Source organism: Anoplophora glabripennis, unplaced genomic scaffold, assembly GCF_000390285.2.
Source record: "Anoplophora glabripennis isolate ALB-LARVAE unplaced genomic scaffold, Agla_2.0 scaffold239, whole genome shotgun sequence".
NCBI lineage: Eukaryota > Metazoa > Arthropoda > Insecta > Coleoptera > Cerambycidae > Anoplophora > Anoplophora glabripennis.
In genome coordinates, this window is record NW_019416322.1 from 615,409 (window position 1) to 633,899 (window position 18,491).

The 18,491-nt window shown below is 30.2% G+C and overlaps 1 protein-coding gene across 1 annotated transcript in view; it reads left to right on the forward strand.

The window, feature by feature from the left end:
• The window catches only part of LOC108911147 (Krueppel-like factor luna), a 47,035-nt gene that overhangs the window by 24,193 nt on the left and 4,351 nt on the right, over positions 1-18,491 (forward strand). The window contains exon 2 of the mRNA XM_018715993.1: positions 15,469-16,162. Coding sequence (XP_018571509.1) covers positions 15,469-16,162 — 694 coding nt within the window. The remainder of the gene's footprint in view (positions 1-15,468; positions 16,163-18,491) is intronic.

Below are 18,491 nucleotides of genomic sequence, written 5' to 3' on the forward strand. Positions count from 1 at the left end.
CTATAAATTTATATGAAAAAAGAAATAATTTTGGGGAATATGCTGAGAATATTATCCAAGGTAGTTCTCGGTATAATTAAATTTGATATTTATTTTATACTGCAATAAATTGTGAAACAAAAGAATACCGGTGAAATACATCAAATTTTATTTTGATCGTCTTATTTGAAAAATATTTTCAATCTCTATTAATTATCAGTATTTTACGGGTATTCTCTGGGTTCTCTGCATTGTCAGTACATTCATATATTTAAGAGAATGATCGACCTGAGTTCAGTTACTGCTCATACCATAAAATTCAATTGTCAAGGGGTTACACAAATGAGTTTACGGCTCAGGTAGAGACCGTACTTGAGATAATTTATTTCTGAGAACCAATTTAGAAATATAACACTCACTTTTGTATTGCGAACACTACAGAGAAGTTTATTATTAATATAGCTGACGATACCGATATAATCCTGTCCTGAATTAAATGAAGAAACTGTTATATTTACGAAACATATATTAATCATGATTATTATTAAACACCTTTGTAATTTTTATAGAGCTTACAAATTTTTATTAGATCTTACAACAGTTGACAGCTGTCAATTTTGCCAATCTGGCATGAGAATTGAATTCAGCTCCCTCAAAAGCCCAAACTCTCAATGTGAAAAGAGAATATTTACTTTTCTGTTCATTTTGGCACTTTGTGCCCATGGAGACTTTTGTTCAGGATGACAAAATCTACAACATATCAAAAATTCAGACAATTTGACAGAAACCCAATTTCCATAAGATTATTGCGGGGTCCTTTGCATCATGCTGAAGTTAACAGTTTAGAGACTGTAAATAAAAATTACTTTCTAATTTTCACATTTGAGGGCCCGTAAGTTGTTAACGAAGGCCCGTATAAAAAAAATTATATGAAGTACTGATATTATTTTGACCTCATCTATTTGTGCTCGACTTTTTTGTATCAAGTACCTGGACACTGTATATTTTAATTCCGTTCATATAAAAACCGTACTTATGACGACAGCTGGGATTATTATCAATCTGTAAGTAATTAATTATCTTTAAATATTTGAATATCTATTAATTACATAATGTTGACAAATTATTTTGTTTATTTACTCACGTTCTATAAATAGCACATATATCCTAACCTAACCTGCCCCAACTTATTTACGTATTTATAATTTTAGTATAATGAAATCATTAGAATCCATATAAACACTGAAATCTACTACTTTTTTATAACATAAATACCATTCCATTCTTAATTACAAACGAAGAAATTAAAAAAATATATACACTTTTTTGGTAAAATATAATTTCATAAATAAACAATAAAAGTACAAAAAAAATATTGTAATTTTTTTCTTAAATTAGAAGCATGTGAACGTGATATTTTTATACCGCGATGTTTGTTTTGGTAGTTTTTAGAACCCGGTAAAACTAATATAGGATTTGTGTAAATATGATTATTTTAAATAGGTAGTTTATAAATCAGCACAATCATAAATACTTGCATGTTTATAAACGCAAATGATGGGTGTTTTGTGACTTAAAAATGGTGCCATTCTAGTTTGAAAAAAAAATTATATAGAAAAGCTTTGACATAATTTAATATATTTATAAATTTCTGTGCTTATTTGCATACTCCTTACTTTACTCACAGGAACAAAATGATAGAATAGAAATATTGACAACACCGGGTTTATAAGTGGACCAAATAGCTCTCGTACCCCCATTATGTTTTTTGCTTTTTTGATGAGGTATTAAAAAATTATTAGTATTTTAAGAGAATTGTATTTGGATAGCAAAATAAAGTAGTATGCTTGGAGAAAAATTGAAATTTAGATGTATTATTATTATTGTATTTTTTCATATTCACTTTGCTTAAACAGACATTTCCTGCCTCCTATTTTAGTTTAGCGTCATTTTAGGAAAATCCTAGGTATTTTGGTAATTATTATCAAAATACCATTATTATATATTATTATTATAGCCATTATTGAATAATACAACATAGGTATTCCTAGTAAGAATGCAGGTAATTTTAGTTGAAAGTGAAAACATTATCCCGTACTTAAGCGACATACAAATTATGCATGAAACTGTAAATACAATGTATCCCAAAATTATGGAACAAAATTCATATCTTTTTTCCAGTTCAGATTTTTAAAAATCGCTGAAGCAGGTCAATTAGCAAATAGAAATTGTCACTTTTCTGCAGTATTTTCTATTTTTTGAGCCATGTTTGACAGACCTATAACATTACCGATATTTTTTTTTTAATTCAAAAGACTTCAGCGATATAAAGTTATACCTACTTTTTTTGTCTGTCATAGAGGGATTAAATGAAAACAATAATTTAGTACTACATTTATTTTATTACAGTAAATGTTCAAAGTGGCCCCCATTAAAGATTACACTATGCACAATTCGGTGTTCAAAGTTATCAATTACATTTTGAATAACATTTGGTGTTGTTTCTAATCCTTCCATAGTGTCTGGTCTGTTCACATACACTTTGCTTTTAGATAACCCCACAAAAAAAATCTAGTGGGGTTAAGTCAGGGGAGCGTGGTGGCCATTCAAGCGGCCCTCTTCTGCCTATCCATCGTTTTGGGAAAACATTTCATCAAGGTAATTTCTTACATCGAGGCGAAAATGTGGTGGAGGGGCTCCATCTTGTTGGAACCAGACATCACCAGCAGGCATATCGTGCTCGTTAGGGTAAGGAATAATTAATTCCAGGGCTGGAATCAGCTCAAGAAGCAAAAATCCAAATAAATATGGCTTGTCAAATTGCCCTCAAAAAAATAAGGTCCCAGTATGGGATTTCTTACTATACCAACCCAAACGCCTTTTTCGTCCGTCGTGTATGTTTTTCTTGCATCCAATGCGGATTTTTTAGACTCCAAAACCTAGTATTTTGCTTGTTTACGGTTCCGTTTAAGCAAAAAGTTGATTCGTTAGTGAAAATTATGTAATTTTTTAAGTTGGGTTGTATTTCAAATTAATTTCTAATTTCCTCGCAATTGTAATCTTCGGTCTGTGTCATCTGACCATAGTTCTTGTAAGACGTTAACTGTGTAAGGATGACACTTTTGAGACTTCGGAGTTCTGTGAACTGAGGACTTCGACAGGTTGAAGTTGGCTGAGATAGATCTAATGTATGAGGATTTTCACACTGTATACATTCTTCTGGCGTCTTAGTTAATGTAAGTTTTATGTACAATATCTAATTGCAGTTCAGGACATTATATAACCATTTTACCTTTACAACTTCCTTCAATATCAGTAATTCTCCTCTATCTAGATCTAGAATTGGAATAGTTTTAAACAGATTTATTTTCAGTTCCTGTGAATATTTTAAATTTATTCCGTCTACATTCGTTAATTAGTTATTAATAGCTTCTCTATACACTTTTCTAGAAGTCCCTAATTATCGAAACTTAATCATTCGTTCCCTTACGTGACTTGTAATCGAATATTGGAATCAAGCGGATAATAGCTTTCCCTAATATTCGAAATAATTAACTTTTTCAATTGCACCTTTTCATTGATACCGTGTACATTATTAAAATATATCAATTTAAATTAGGTAGGTAGATGTTTGAAAATGGTTTGTTATTTATCCAATGAATTTACTTAACTTATTGAACTTAAAGAATATCTAAAATTACTAAAACGTATATAATACACATTTTTAGGTATGGTAGTAACGGACAAAATACATTCATGAATGTTTACAAGCCAGGTGGCTGTCGAGCTTAAGCTTAGGCAACCAACATTGCACTTTTGGGTACTGCCAACCCAAAATCCCTAAAATTACAGTTTTAAAGTAATATATTTTTTAAATAAGTCATTTTCTAAATCAATCACTACTTCTAATACATTAGATAGGAGTCATTACTGGCTAACATCTTATTACATTTAAACACAAATAAATGTCTACTACACAAAAATTGTACAAGGTGCTATAAAAAATGTTTAAATTAGTACGAATATTTGTAGTACAGTGTGGTAAGAAATAGTGAGGCAGAACAAAGTTGCATTTTTTAAAATGGACTAGGTATACATACATATATTATTGGCCTTTCGACATCTACAGATTTTTCTGATTTCGATAACATAAATGTTTTATTAAATATTGCATCTAATGGTGGCCAAATGACTTAATGAAACATCTGTCTTAATTTAAAGATTTAATATTAATGTGTTATACCAAATATAGACTTGATAATTGACAAAATATTTATTGGATAAATAAATATTTTGTCAATTTATTACAAGGAATACAACTAACTGTCGGTAAAGGATTATCACATTTAGGGATGCATTTTTGGTAAACCATAAAAGTGTAATGGTTTACTATGATGTAAGTTAATTTTTCGCCCACTATCTCTTTATATTTATATAATGTCCTATAAATGTTAATTTCTGTTGATTTGGTTGTGTTTTAGTTTTGTACAGGGTGTCCCAAACAAAAAATAAATAATGATAATGAATTGAGGAACACGACGCTAACGAAAAGACATTTAATTACCAAAACAAAATGCGTTTATAAAAGAACCTACCTAAACCCACGCAAATGAGTGAGTCAATAACAATCTTCAAAAACAATAACAAACAGATATTGATATTATGTAACGAAAGAACTATTAAGTTTTATCAAAAGTAAAGATGTTTATGAATGCTCGAATTGCATACCATTATTTTCAATGCAGGAATTTAACCTTCGCTGCGTGCTTAGATAGGTTCTTTTATAAATATTAACTTTTCGTTAGTGTCATGTTCCTCAGTTCATTATCATTAAATGCTCACTAATTTGCGAATAACTTGATAACAAAAAAAAGATATTGAACCCTTGACGTCAAAATGTTGCTCTTCAAACTAACCTAAAAAAGTTTTATCCTGCTATTTCCGAGGCTATTTCACTTTTTAAGAAAACATGAAACAACTTAAATTTTAATAAATAGCGCCAATAAATAAACAACACTTTCTTTAGAAATTTCAAACTTATTCATCAAAATCTAATATTGAAACTTCTAAAAGTTCTACCTATATAAACATTAAAATTTTTGAGAAAAATTAATAAAACGGCATTCTTTTGAAATAACGTCATCTATAGGTTTCCATATTGAGGTAAATAACATTAAGCATTCACCACGAGATAAAGCATGAAAAGACCTTTGCAACGAGATATAACACTATGGGCTTTTGATGAGACAATCCTTAAAAAAATGCATTTTTCTGATCAGACATTAGGGGCTTCCCCCACCCTTTCTGTCGAGAGGTAGAACAAAATGTCAATAACAAATGCTATGCGCAATGAATCCAACTATCTATATTTGTACTATTTAATATACCTGAATAGGAAACATTTCTGAGAAAAATTCAACTCTGTTTTGGTATGTAGATTGCATCCCCTAGCGGCCGAGTTACGTACTTGAAAACTACTTCCAGCGATTTCTCTTGGTCGATTTATTAATCAAAATTTTATTCCCGAAGCTCTAGGGCCTATACTTTCTCTAATATCGTACCTCGCCGACCTGACCTTAGTGAGACATCCTGTATAATTGCCTTCATTAATTAAATAAGATATTTTTATATCGTATGTCGTTTTGTTTAGAATAACTATTTAATGGCAATTTTTATGCAGTTTTTTCTATTGATGTTATTAAGTAAATTTGTCTATTTTACATATTAATAGTAACTGTTTTATCTATGACATGATTATTATTATAAATTTAAATCTATGTTTTGTCTTTCTTGATTTAATATTCTAATTTGTTTGGATGTGTATCTTGTTAAATTCCTTATTATAAAAATATAAAACGTTATGATGCATTTGTGTTATCAACGTTAGTTATTCTCTTGGCCCCTTTGTAGAATTTCAGTTGATTTTATCTCAGTAATTCTTAATTTGAGTTGTAGGTAAATAAAACTACTAAAGTCCATTAATATTTATAACCGTAATAAAGTTTGAAATTATAAAATATATTCGACATTTCAGCACTCTGGACCATAAATATGTCCCTCCTAACGGATCAAAATATACCACCGATATTTAAAAAAGTTTTTATACGTTTTTGTAACTAGATTGTCACCTAGCAAAGAAGAGACTACTCGTGTTTTAATTAACTTATTAATGAATAATATTAACGCAGATGTTAGTGAATTAACTTCTTATGACTCATTCAACATTGTTAAGCTACTACGTAAACAAAATTTAAAGGAATTGACTGCATGAGTAACACATGTAATCATGAAACGTGTTCTTAATTGTTGGTAAGAAATTTAAAAATAAACCTGGATTATTTAAATACCTGCTTGTGTAGTTTTAAAGTTAAGTGAAGCTAATTGTTACTCCCTTTAATACTATTTTAAGAAATTTTAATGCAAGAATATTTTGTATAAATATGACACACTTCTTAAAGGAATAAATTTTAACGTAGAATAAACTTTCATTTGTGTAAAGTATAAGTGTTTACCTCGTCCGAATTCAAGAGTATTTTCTTATATAAACATTTGCCCTTGAAACTTTCGTTTTTAAAATAGAGGGTGTTGGAAAAAAATGTTATATCTCTATATCTAAATAAAGATATTATAACAAAATTTTGTCCTCGCAAATTTTTAATAAAACATTAAACTTGAAAAATTAAGCAGCTATAAGGTATGCTGGTTACAGTTTTCCCAAGAATTATGGCACGCCAGTGGAAAAAAAATTATTTTGTAATTTTTGAAATGCAGATTTTATTTTAGATGAAAATAATCTCATATTTTTTGCATAACTTTCACCGTTTTAGTATAAATTGGCGATTTGTAAAGATGGTAGGTGATTAAAATAAAGCAAAGAAAAAAATTAAAAGATATGCTACTGTATGGATAAAGATTCTCCAAACACTATTACCTTCGTTTATATAAGTTGAATATACCAGAATAATAACAAACTACACAGCGCCTTAAAAATGTTTCTGTGTAATTTTGGTCTAAAATATCAAAGGGCGAACGGTAGAAAGGGGGGTTGTAGTATCCATGCACCCCCTCAATTTTTTTGTAGCACGCCTATGATTTCAGAATGATTTTTTTAAATAGAGCGTTCCTTTATTCATTTTTTTTTTCACTCATAAGATTTTGAATTGGGACTCAGTTTACGAGATATTGCAACTTTTATGGATACGTGTCATCGGTTTAGTCGACTTTTTTAAATTGTCCAGTTTCTTTTAGACGAACTAAGTACTAACAAAAAATATTCTGGGATGGTACCGAATGGAATTATGTTCTTCCTTAATTTCTAATAGCCTTAGCTTTGGAATCCAAACTTCTTAAAGGTTTTCGTATTATTTATTTACCCTTAATACTTGAACTAAGAGGTCTCTAAGGATGTCTTTAAAACAAAAACAACGAGCTTGGCTGTCAAAATAACTATTAAGAAAAAGGAAGGAGTTAAGTGAAACGTGTTTAAATAAAAGTTTCTTTCGAAGTGTCTACTAATTTTAAAAGAAAAAAGTGACGAATAGAGAAGAACCAAATTTAGTACATGATTTAGGTTTATTACTGGTCTTCTTTGACTATGATTTAAAATTAATTGAAGCACTACTAGGTGTTCATTGGGGATGACTCACCCTTAAAATTGTACCGAACTTTTTTTTCATTGACCTGATTGAAAAGTAGTACTTACCTACTTAATATTAATTCACAGCGGAATTTAATTTAATTTTTTTTACTTTTGTTTTAAAAAAATCAATGATTTTCAAGAAAAACCGAATTAAATGAAACAAATTTTAACAGTGTTTATTAGAAAATAATCGAAAAGTCAGTAGAAGTTCTTTTATAAACGCATTTTGTTTTGGTAATAAAATGTCTTTTAGTTAGCGTCATGTTCCTCAATTCATTATCATTATTTATTTTTTGCTTACTAATTTGCGAATAATTTGATAACAAAAAAAGATATCGAACCCTGCTATTTCACTTTTTTAAGAAAACGTGAAATAACCTAAACTTTTTTTTCTAAAAATATGTCAGATTATGTTTAATTTTAATTTTTATAGAAGTCAAATTATGTTTTATTTTATTAACCTATTTAATGATTATTAATTTTTACAAATATAGACTGATTTTTTTAAATTATTTCTTAAGTTTTACCTTTCTTAAAAAACTATTAAATTTAAACATAATACATATAAGTTACAAATTAAAACATTTTTTATATACATTACTTACATATCACAATTACAAGAAAATTCAACCATATTACTATCCAAAACATTTTAGGATTTTGTCAACAAGATAAATTTCACTTTTTTATAAAAAAACAAATTTTAAAGACCAAATACAAAACAACGTTACAAACAGGTATTATTAAATCTAACTATTTCAGGACAAATGAGTGAAGTTTTTATTTTATTAATTTTTTTACCTTGTTTTTTTTTTAATTTAGAACTAGCGCCATCTATCTTATACCTAACCAACTAGCAATGAGAAGCTCAAGAAGAAAACTGTAAATTAAAATATCAATGAACACTGTAATATTTTTAATTTCCAAATTATAAGTGCCACAGTTTTTTAGTTGTACTTTTTTAGGTTAAAAATTAACAAACTATTACAAACTATCAAGTGAAAAGAGCAGAAAAAACTGGTAAGTAATCCAAACCTACTACAGTATTTATTGTTCTAATATTATTATTTTTAATAGATTTTTGAATTTCAAACAACTCCAAGTTATAAATTTCCTTTATTATCAGTGATATGTAGAATTTTGAAACCCGCATTTGGGAAAAAATTATGGTTAAATTGTAGTAAATGATTAGCAAATTGTGAGAAACCCGTTGAAGTCGGTTTTAGATCATTTAAATGTCCTTTTAATCTAATATTGAAACTTCTAAAAGTTCTACCTATATAAACATTTAAAATTTTTGAGAAAAATCCATAAAACGGCATTCTTTTGAAATAACGCCATCTATAGGTTTCCATATTGAGGTAAATGACATTACGCATTCACCAGGAGATAAACCATGAAAAGACCTTTCCAACGAGATAAAACACTATGGGCTTTTGATGAGCCAATCCTTAAAAAAATGCAGTTTTCTTATCAGACATTAGGGTCTTCCCCCACTCTTTCTGTCGAGAGATAGAACAAAATGTCAATAACAAAAGTTATGCGCAAAGAATCCGGCTATCTATATTTGTACTATTTGATATACCTGAATAGGAAATATTTCTGAGAAAAACTCAACTCTGCCTTGGTATGTACATTGCGCCCCCTGGCGGCCGAGCTACGAACTTGAAAACTGTTTCCAGCGATTTCTCTTGGTCGATTTATTAATCAATTTTTTTTTCCAAAGCTGTAGAGCCTATACTTTCTCTAATGTCGTACCTCGCAGAACTTAGTGGGACACCCTGTATATGTCTTATTTTAGGTTTTCTATTCTCTCTTACATTTACGCTTAATGACACGTAATTAAAAACCTAAGTATTAATCCTACTTCTAACACACTGGCGATTAAATTAATTAAATCTCAGTCAAGCTACGTTTGATAAACTGGCTTTTTAAGTCACATACCCGGCGATTTACGGCATGGGAAGTTTGGACTAAGATTTAATTAAATCGAGTTTACTTGCTAATATATGAGACATTTTATTAGCTGCTAAGGGAATTAGTTAAATCAAATTTAACTTTCTTTTGATAATCTGACCGTTAACAAGACCGTTGCAAAGGCAAATACGGTGAAGTGGATTATCATTATTATCCCCGGGCATTTCGAATATTAGGGCCCCACGTTGGGCGCCATGTTGCAAATTAAGGTAGTCTTTCAACTCCATATCTCTAATATCAGGCTGATGAACCTTCTTCTGCACTGCTAGTATGTGTTCTGGTGACTATTATCACTGCCTTTATCAATTTTGTTCAAGCATTAAATGTTTGTCAGGTCTCCTGACAGTACCTGATTAGATTTTTTTTAAGAGTTTGTATTGTGAAGTCTCCCTAGAGTACCTGGTTTGGACGCTATACGAGATCTTCGTTGCAGGCTCCTGGACGATATGGGCTATTAGAGCGAAGGCTTAGGCCGAAAGCCGGGAATTTTTTGTGAAAATTTTTAACAGTTTTAAATTTTATCAAAGATTGTGATTTATTCAACTTCTCGATAATTAACAATAAAGAGTAATTGTGATAACTCTATGTATTGTAAATTTAAACATTCGAAGGGGAAGTAGTGTTCTCGAGATGACGTTCGAACACACTCGAGGCTGGGTCCGCAAGTCTCCTGTAATGGTATTCGCGTTGATTTTGGAAATTTCGCTTCCTCCAAAAACGATCATCTTGAGATGTTGATCTTCTCAGAAAGGTTATCGACCTATAACTAAGTGCTATAATTTAAGGTTATTAAGTTGCTGCTTTTACGCCCGAATTTCGTAATATTCGGAAATTTTTTATTTTCAAAAAATTCGAAACTGATTGTGGGGCATCTTCTATATTATTGGATAGATCTATCAAACTTTGTATAATTCTAATCTTGATAAGGCGCTCTATCCAAATATGTAACAATATGTGTTATGTTTAAAAAAATACAGGGTTAATAAATGTATATTTAAACCAGTCGAGTGTCTAGATTTATACCGCACGCAAATTTATCGAAATCGAATTATTTTCTTTTCAACTCTACAAATTTTCTACAACTTTGGTCCATACACTCGCCCATACAGTTATTTTGTAAATGAGAAAACAGCAATAAGGGGCAATATTACATATGCGGATAACCCTGTACATAAAAGGTAAGTAAGACTAGAATTTCAGTAAACCCATTCTCTGCCGATTATGGCACATCCTCCACTGTGAGGAATTTACAGACTTGGTTATTTAGGGCAGTATTTATAAACATTCTGTATGTAGTTAAGCATGTGCCTGAGCAAGTATGGTATCGGTTCATAAATTTCTTGCTTGCCCGCAGATTTTGTTTTAAAAACGGGTCCATATTTTAGATGTGTATGAACATGAACTATGTACGACTATGAATACCCAACATTTGTACGATATACCCAAATGCATTTTTAATCATAACCATACATTGTACAGGGTGATTCACTATATTTTGACCCCCGCCTTTAACTATATTTATAAAAAAAATGTAAAATACAAAAGTTGCACGATTTTTTATGAATTTTTCGAAAATGATATTTGAAAAACAAATGAAGTCCAAACAAAATGGCCGCGGATGTTAACTTTGTTAATTTAAATGGAACCCCCTGAATATTTTTACATATTTGGATAGAAAGTTCTCTGTCTTGTTGGGCCCATCTCTAACAATAAGCGAGATGCTATTAAAAAAAGAAAAGGAGGTTTTTTATTAAGAAAATAATACATCTTGTAATTGTCAGATCTCTTTCAGGCACTTCTGCCTTTTTCAAATTACGTAAGGATTTACAGATTTAGTTGTAATATATTTTGACATATCGGACATTGATATGGTCCAAAATGCCTATAGGTATTTTAACTAAATCTCACTTGGACAATGTTACATGGTAGGTCGTGACAGTGACAGGTAATGTCATGACAACATTGTTTTGTCTGACAGTTTGTATTAATGTTTAATTAATATGGGTTACACAGAAGTAGAAAATTGAAATATTAGGAATTAAAGTAGAGTACGGAGAAGATTTTTACTATGCTATTTTAATTCCTATAATATTTCAATTTTCTACTTCTGTGTAACCTATTTTAATTAAATAATAATACAAACAATAACAGTGTTGTCATGACATTACCTGTCACTATCACGGCCTCCCATATAACATTGTCCATGAGTAATTAGGCCTCTCACGGTTAATTAGTGGATTTAGTTAAAATACCTATATGCATTTTGGACCATACCAATGTCCGATATGTCAAAATATATTACAACTAAATCTGTAAATCTTTACGTAATTGGAAAAAGATAGAAATGTTTCAAAGAAGTCTTACAATTACAAAATATCTTATTTTCTTAATAAAAAACCTTTTATTCATTTTTTAATGGTATCTCGCTTATTGTTAGAGATGGACCGAACAAACCCTATAGACATAGACTATGCTCGACAGAGAACGTTCTATCCAAATATTTAATAATATACAGGGTGTTCCATTTAAATTAATAAAGTTATCATCCGTGGCAATTTTCGAAATATTCATAAAAAATTGTGCAACTTTTGTATTTCACATTTTTTTATAACTCTAAAATCAAAAAGTTAATGGGGGGTCAAAATATAGTGAATCACACTGTACAAAGTGTTTCCTTTTAATGGTTCGGTCAGGCTTGGGAGCTAAAAATCAAAACGACAGCAAATCTCTTGGCAAGAAAGTGTATCTGATGAACTCAAATTTGTTTGATTGATCCCGAGAGAATTATCGCGAATCAAAATGTGTTTGAAACAATACTTATTTATCGTTATATTATTTTTTTTATTAGTGGTATTTTATGAAATTAAAAATGTTTTTTACTGGTTTATTCGAAAATTAAAAATAAATTAAAACCTAAAAATGTGATTATATTAGTATAATTTTCTCTTCATGTAAGTTGTTAAAATTATAGCAACCGTTGTAGCTTTTTTTAAAGTATTTGTTTACAAAAGGTTGTCTAGGGATCATTTCCATTTCTTTTTGTAAATTTTCAGTGTTGTGAAAAAAGAACGAAATATTTAAAATTGTCACATATAAATATTGTTTTTTGAAATATGATTTTGAAAATTTATGTTTATTAAGGGGGATATTTATATGCGCAATTTTTTGTCAAGCATTTTAAAAAATCTAAGCAAGTTAGAAACAATATCTTCACTGTACTAGTTATATAAGTTTTCTTCAACGCAACTGACAATACATTCAAAATAAGGAAAAAGAAGCATATTTTTACCTCGTAGGTTCCCTGAATTTTGCACGCCTGTTGAACACAACAGAAAATCGCGTACAGTATTATAAACATAATCACATCCCGCAGATTGCTTTTAGGAAATTATTAAAACAGCAACAGCATAAATTTGCTGGACAAAACATTTTCTGATGTTTACATGTTTTCCGTGATTTTTTCAATGCGAAAATTTAAAGCGAGTTGTTCTAATTTAGCGCGTTACGGTTCGTCACTTCCTGGATGAATCTATTCTATCTTAACATAACTTAACATTTATTTATATTTTTATTCATTAATCAACACCAATTTGAAAAGTCGGGAAAAACTTGAAGCGCCTTATTACCAAAAACACTTTTATTTACGGATATATGAAAATTATTATTTCAATTTGATTAACCCTTATCAGATATCTAACGTTTTTTCAAAGCTTGTCAATATTGTAGTACTTTGTTACACGAAACAGTGTCAGTAGGTCTTAAAAAAGGTAAAATACCGCACATTTCGCAATTGACTGGGTTTTTATGGAGCTGTTCGTATTATGTAAATACCGTTTTTTTGAAGTGTCTACTTCAATATATTGTAATTAACTTTCACTGTTCCGTTCTGGTAGCAAATGAAATTTTAAATTCTGGATGACCCTCGTACACATAAATGTAGCATGTATATATTTGCGTGATTTTTTAACACTGCATTGGAAATTGGAATCTAAAACGTAACTCATCCTCATCAATGAGCCTTCAGCAATTCTTATAATTTTTTATCTTACTTTTAATATTTAGATAACATTCTTTTAGATAGGTTTTATGGCATTACTGGGGAACTTAATCGCATTCCATTACGAGACACAATGTCAACAAGATATTAAGGCTTATGTATAGAACTACAAAACACAAAAAGTATAAAACTAAACATGCCCGTACATTTATCATTCACAGTATTTTATACATTTCATTTAAAATGAATTTGTTGTAAGATTTTTTTCAGTTTATAATTTAAATCGTCTCTATAATTTAGGGTTACCAATTTTTCAAGAACCTTGACTCACCAAAGAATTATAGTTATACTTAAAAAAATAGAAAATCAAGTCGGACAGTAAATAACTTTTCAATTACAAAGGAAAAAACAGGAAAAATATATCAGTAATTGTGATTACAAAATTACAAAAAAAAAACAACGAGGGACAAAGTTTTTTTGCCCATTTTAAAATTGTAAATCTTTGTATTTAGAGAGATTTTTTTCAATTAACGTTTCAGAAGCTTGTCTTATGTTTTCAAAACGGAAAATAATTGATTAAAAATTGTCGCAAGTGATTCTTTACGATTTGTTTATTTGTTTTATGTCCTTTTATCAGTGACTTAACTTTTTGTGGTCAAACTTTATTTACAGTCACTAGAAGACTTCATTCTAATAAAAAAAGTTGATATAAAGAGAGGTCGTACAACAATTCGTCTTAGAAAGTGTTGATATACAGGGTGTAAGAAGCTTGACTGGCATTACTTCAGCATAAGATAGAGTAATCATAAATGAACAAAAAAGTTTATATTTAGCGAAATTTCATTGAAATAGGTGTTAGTGTAGAGACCTAGTTTGTCAGAAGATACAAAAAATTTTTCAACTGTGTCTCCGTCTCTTTTCTCGGGATTTAGGAAATTGAATATGGCGGCGTATACAGGGTACTCCAATGTTCCAATTTTTTTAAACGGCAGCATATTATGAAAAGTGAAGTGAATGTTGTAATAAAAAGTATTTAAAGTTGCTAATATGTTTTGACAAATATACAATTAACAATGCTCTAAAAAAATTAATTACAATTTTGTAATACCCCGATTGAAAATAATTTATTAGGGGTTGTTGTCAGAGATAAACAAGTTGTAGCAGAAAATCTCAGAAAATTGTACAGGATGTTCAAATAATAACTAACAAAATCGAAATTTAGTTGTAGTAATGGGTCAATACATTATTGTCCAATTATTGTGCCTGTTTTTTTTAGAAAAAAAATCAATTTAGCTGTAGTTATTTACTTAATATTAATTTATCTAATAAATTTTGTGTACGAATAAAATAAAGTGACTTTCCAGGCATTTTAGATGGATAAAATAAATATAAGAATTTTCAAGGACATTCGAGAAAACTTATTATTTAATATTTCTATTAAGAAAACTGTGAGGGCAACAGAAAAGTTAAGTTCTTCGTCTTTATTTATAACTTTTCAATCACGCCCTGTATATAATTTCTGACTCCAAACTTTAAATGATCATAAATGTCTGGGCACTCTGTGTCATGTACATATTTGTGGCCACAGCCAGTATAACATAATTTACAGAATTTCTATTGACTTTTATCATAAAACAATTAATTTTAAAGTTATTTAACATTTAAGATTCACATGTAGGCATAAGTATTTAAAAAAAACTGAAGTTTTTAATGACGACGCTTCATAATTGTATACAAATAAAATGCAGTTACTGGCAGTTCATCACTTTATCAATATATTTAAAAAAACTTCAACGCCATTGTTTGGAAAACCAATCTCTTATTACACTTAGTCTATCAATCTAACATGCAACTAATTCAGAATAATTTGTTACAGACATGTTATGAAATGGAATGGTATTTGAAAGATGAACCAAAAATGAAAACCTACAAAACGCTCCCTTCCGATATAAGTAGAATTTGGTATAAGGTAAATTGTATAGAAGACTTTAGTGATAGTCACTTTGATGCATTAAGCTCGGCCAGTTCAACATGTTCATGGGATGGTGCATTGTCTTGTGCAGTTTTAGTAAAACAGGAACCTGTAGACGATGAGGATGACGATGAAGAGAACGATGACGAAGACGATAGTGATGACGATGAAGATAACGAGAGTTATGAAAATCGGGTACATTCTGACGTAAGAGATGCTTTACAGTTACGGTTAATTTCAAGAAATACAGAAACACTGACTCCTCCTTCTAGTCCTGAATCGGAATTAGGACATAGTAATGGAAGTTCCACCGCTAGTGATTTGGACGTCTGTGGACTTCGCATTAGTAATACACAGGGACACAGAAATACAATAGTCAGAGTGCGAGCCTCCGGCGTAACTAGGTACATATCCGTAGTTCCTAGACCTCCAACTCACGTTCCATCTTCATCAACCAATTCTACACCTACGAAACACCATAATCGCTTAGATCATTCGCCGGATTCTAAAAGAAGAATACATAAGTGCCAATTTCTTGGATGTAAAAAAGTTTACACTAAAAGTTCCCATTTAAAAGCTCATCAGAGGACACATACAGGTTAGTAACATTAATTTTTATTTTGTGCGGTTTTGAATTTTTATATGGATGAAGCCATATCGAGGGCTGGCTACAGGCCTAGACACTAAGTGTCCAGATTAGATCTAAAGATTAAATGCCATATGCACTGCAACATAAAACTTTTAGATCTTATTCTGGAGGTTTAAAGTGTTTATGTGCATCGGTAATCTGGAAAACGGTTTATCTCAGAGCATAGAAAGAAAATTTTTTGTAATGAAAGTGATCAAGAGAAATTGTTAGAAAAATTAATTTCTGCCAGTGGCATCTCGTAAAGCATAAGAGATACAAGATTGTCATAGCATATACATTTTTCATCGACAGTGATGATCCAATGCAAAAAAAACAATTGAATACTTGAAAAATCGTCATTCAACATATCGGTTTCAATTCGTATGGCACCCAATTCCTTTGGTTTTAAATCATAGCAAGTGCATTTAAACATTTGGATACTATTGTGCGATCAACATTATGATTCAATAAGTTCATCTTGCGTTTGACATGAATTTTGATCGAGTAATGCTTTCAATTCCTTGTCTTCGAACTTTTTCGTTGATCAGGGCATTATTTGTCAACTGTATTGAAATCATCACTTCTAAAACGTCGAAAATTTCCAACAGCATTCGACGTCTTTCAGCAACACCTGTGTTGGACCGTAATTTGACATCTTGACAGACAGGGCTTTGACATGAATATAGTTGCAGAAGTGTCTGATGTGATATAGCATAAACGCCATCTATTGTAAATCCCTCAAAATTAATTCGCAGTCCTAGAACATATACATGGTGCCCCATTTCTAATTTTCCACAACTCACAGGTGGTAGAAAATTTGGTTTAAAAAAAGATCCTATCAATTCACCTTATAGTTTTTGAGTAATATTTCGGAAGCACAAATGATATTAAATTAAATTTGGTACGGAGGGTATAAAGTGCAGAAAAATACGTCCTCTAATAAGTCATATGCCACTTTTTGAAAATATTCTCTATATCCGTGAATTTTTTTGAGAATATTTATTTAATTTATGAAATGCCCATTCAAATCTCTATAAAAACTGCCTGTTTATTACCAATTTACCTTAAAATTGCTAGATCTTGAGTAAAAAGAGATTTAATTGTGCTCTGGTTCTTGGAAAAATTAAAATTTTAGGATTTTGAAACTTGTTGTTTCTCTATTGCTCTTAACTTTTACATTTCATTCTTTCAGAATAAAAGAATGCCATAAGACAAATCTCAAAATTCTTAATTTATTAAATATAGAGCAGTTTCAAGTAACAAAAATAAGATCTCGACCAGCTCAGCTGTTGTGTGGGTAGGTAAGGATGAAATCAGCTACTCTACAATAAAAAGTGGTACATTGTTTACGTACTATCGTTAATGCTATGAACAGCATAATCCAAATTAACATATGTAAGTAACACAGTAGCAAAGTATTTCATAACAACATGGATGGACAAACTTTGCACCCATGTATGGGATATAAGTACGGAGAGCAGGTGTTACATAATGTTGCAATTAATCACACACTCAAAAGCAACATATCCATAAACACTCAGTATTGGCTCCAGGTGTCATACGTGAACGTTTTGATATGATGTTTTCATAACTTCATCTTATCATAAAATATACTCACAATTATTAAATAACAAATAACAAATTTTTTTACAGTAAATGAGATACCTAATACAAATTTTACACGTACAACACTTTTCGTTCATTGGTGTAGAAATTTGGAAAATTCAGTAACAAAAATATCGCCATTCTACACATATGGATTAATCGTTATCACAGTTTTTGATATGGGTTTTTTGTACCATCATGTCAATGTACCTTTTTGTAAAATCTTATGTCATTTTAAATTGTAACAAAAAACATAAAATTTAAAAATTGACACTTCAGGGCCATCTAGCGCCCAAACTAAGGTAAGTTTATTTAAATCGACTTATTTCGGCCCAAATAACATATAGTAACATTTTGTAAAGATCTTTTAGAGATACCCTGAATCGTAATTAAAATTATTAACTAGGTACCTATCGAAATGATTCTAACGAATACCTATATCACTAGGTGCAAAAAAATGTTATTCTTTTTCTTAAAACATCAGTTTTCAGGCTTTATCTTTTTAAATTGAAATTCATTTGTTTTTCTGACAGCATATTCTGAACTGGCAGAACATTTTACATATGTCTTCATTTTGTCACATTCACATACAGTGTGTTTGGCTTTTCGTGTTAACACCCCCCTTAAATGTAGACAAGTAGAGTGACGGAATCATGTGGGACAATTTTTTGATGGGTAGGGCTCTAAAGATCAT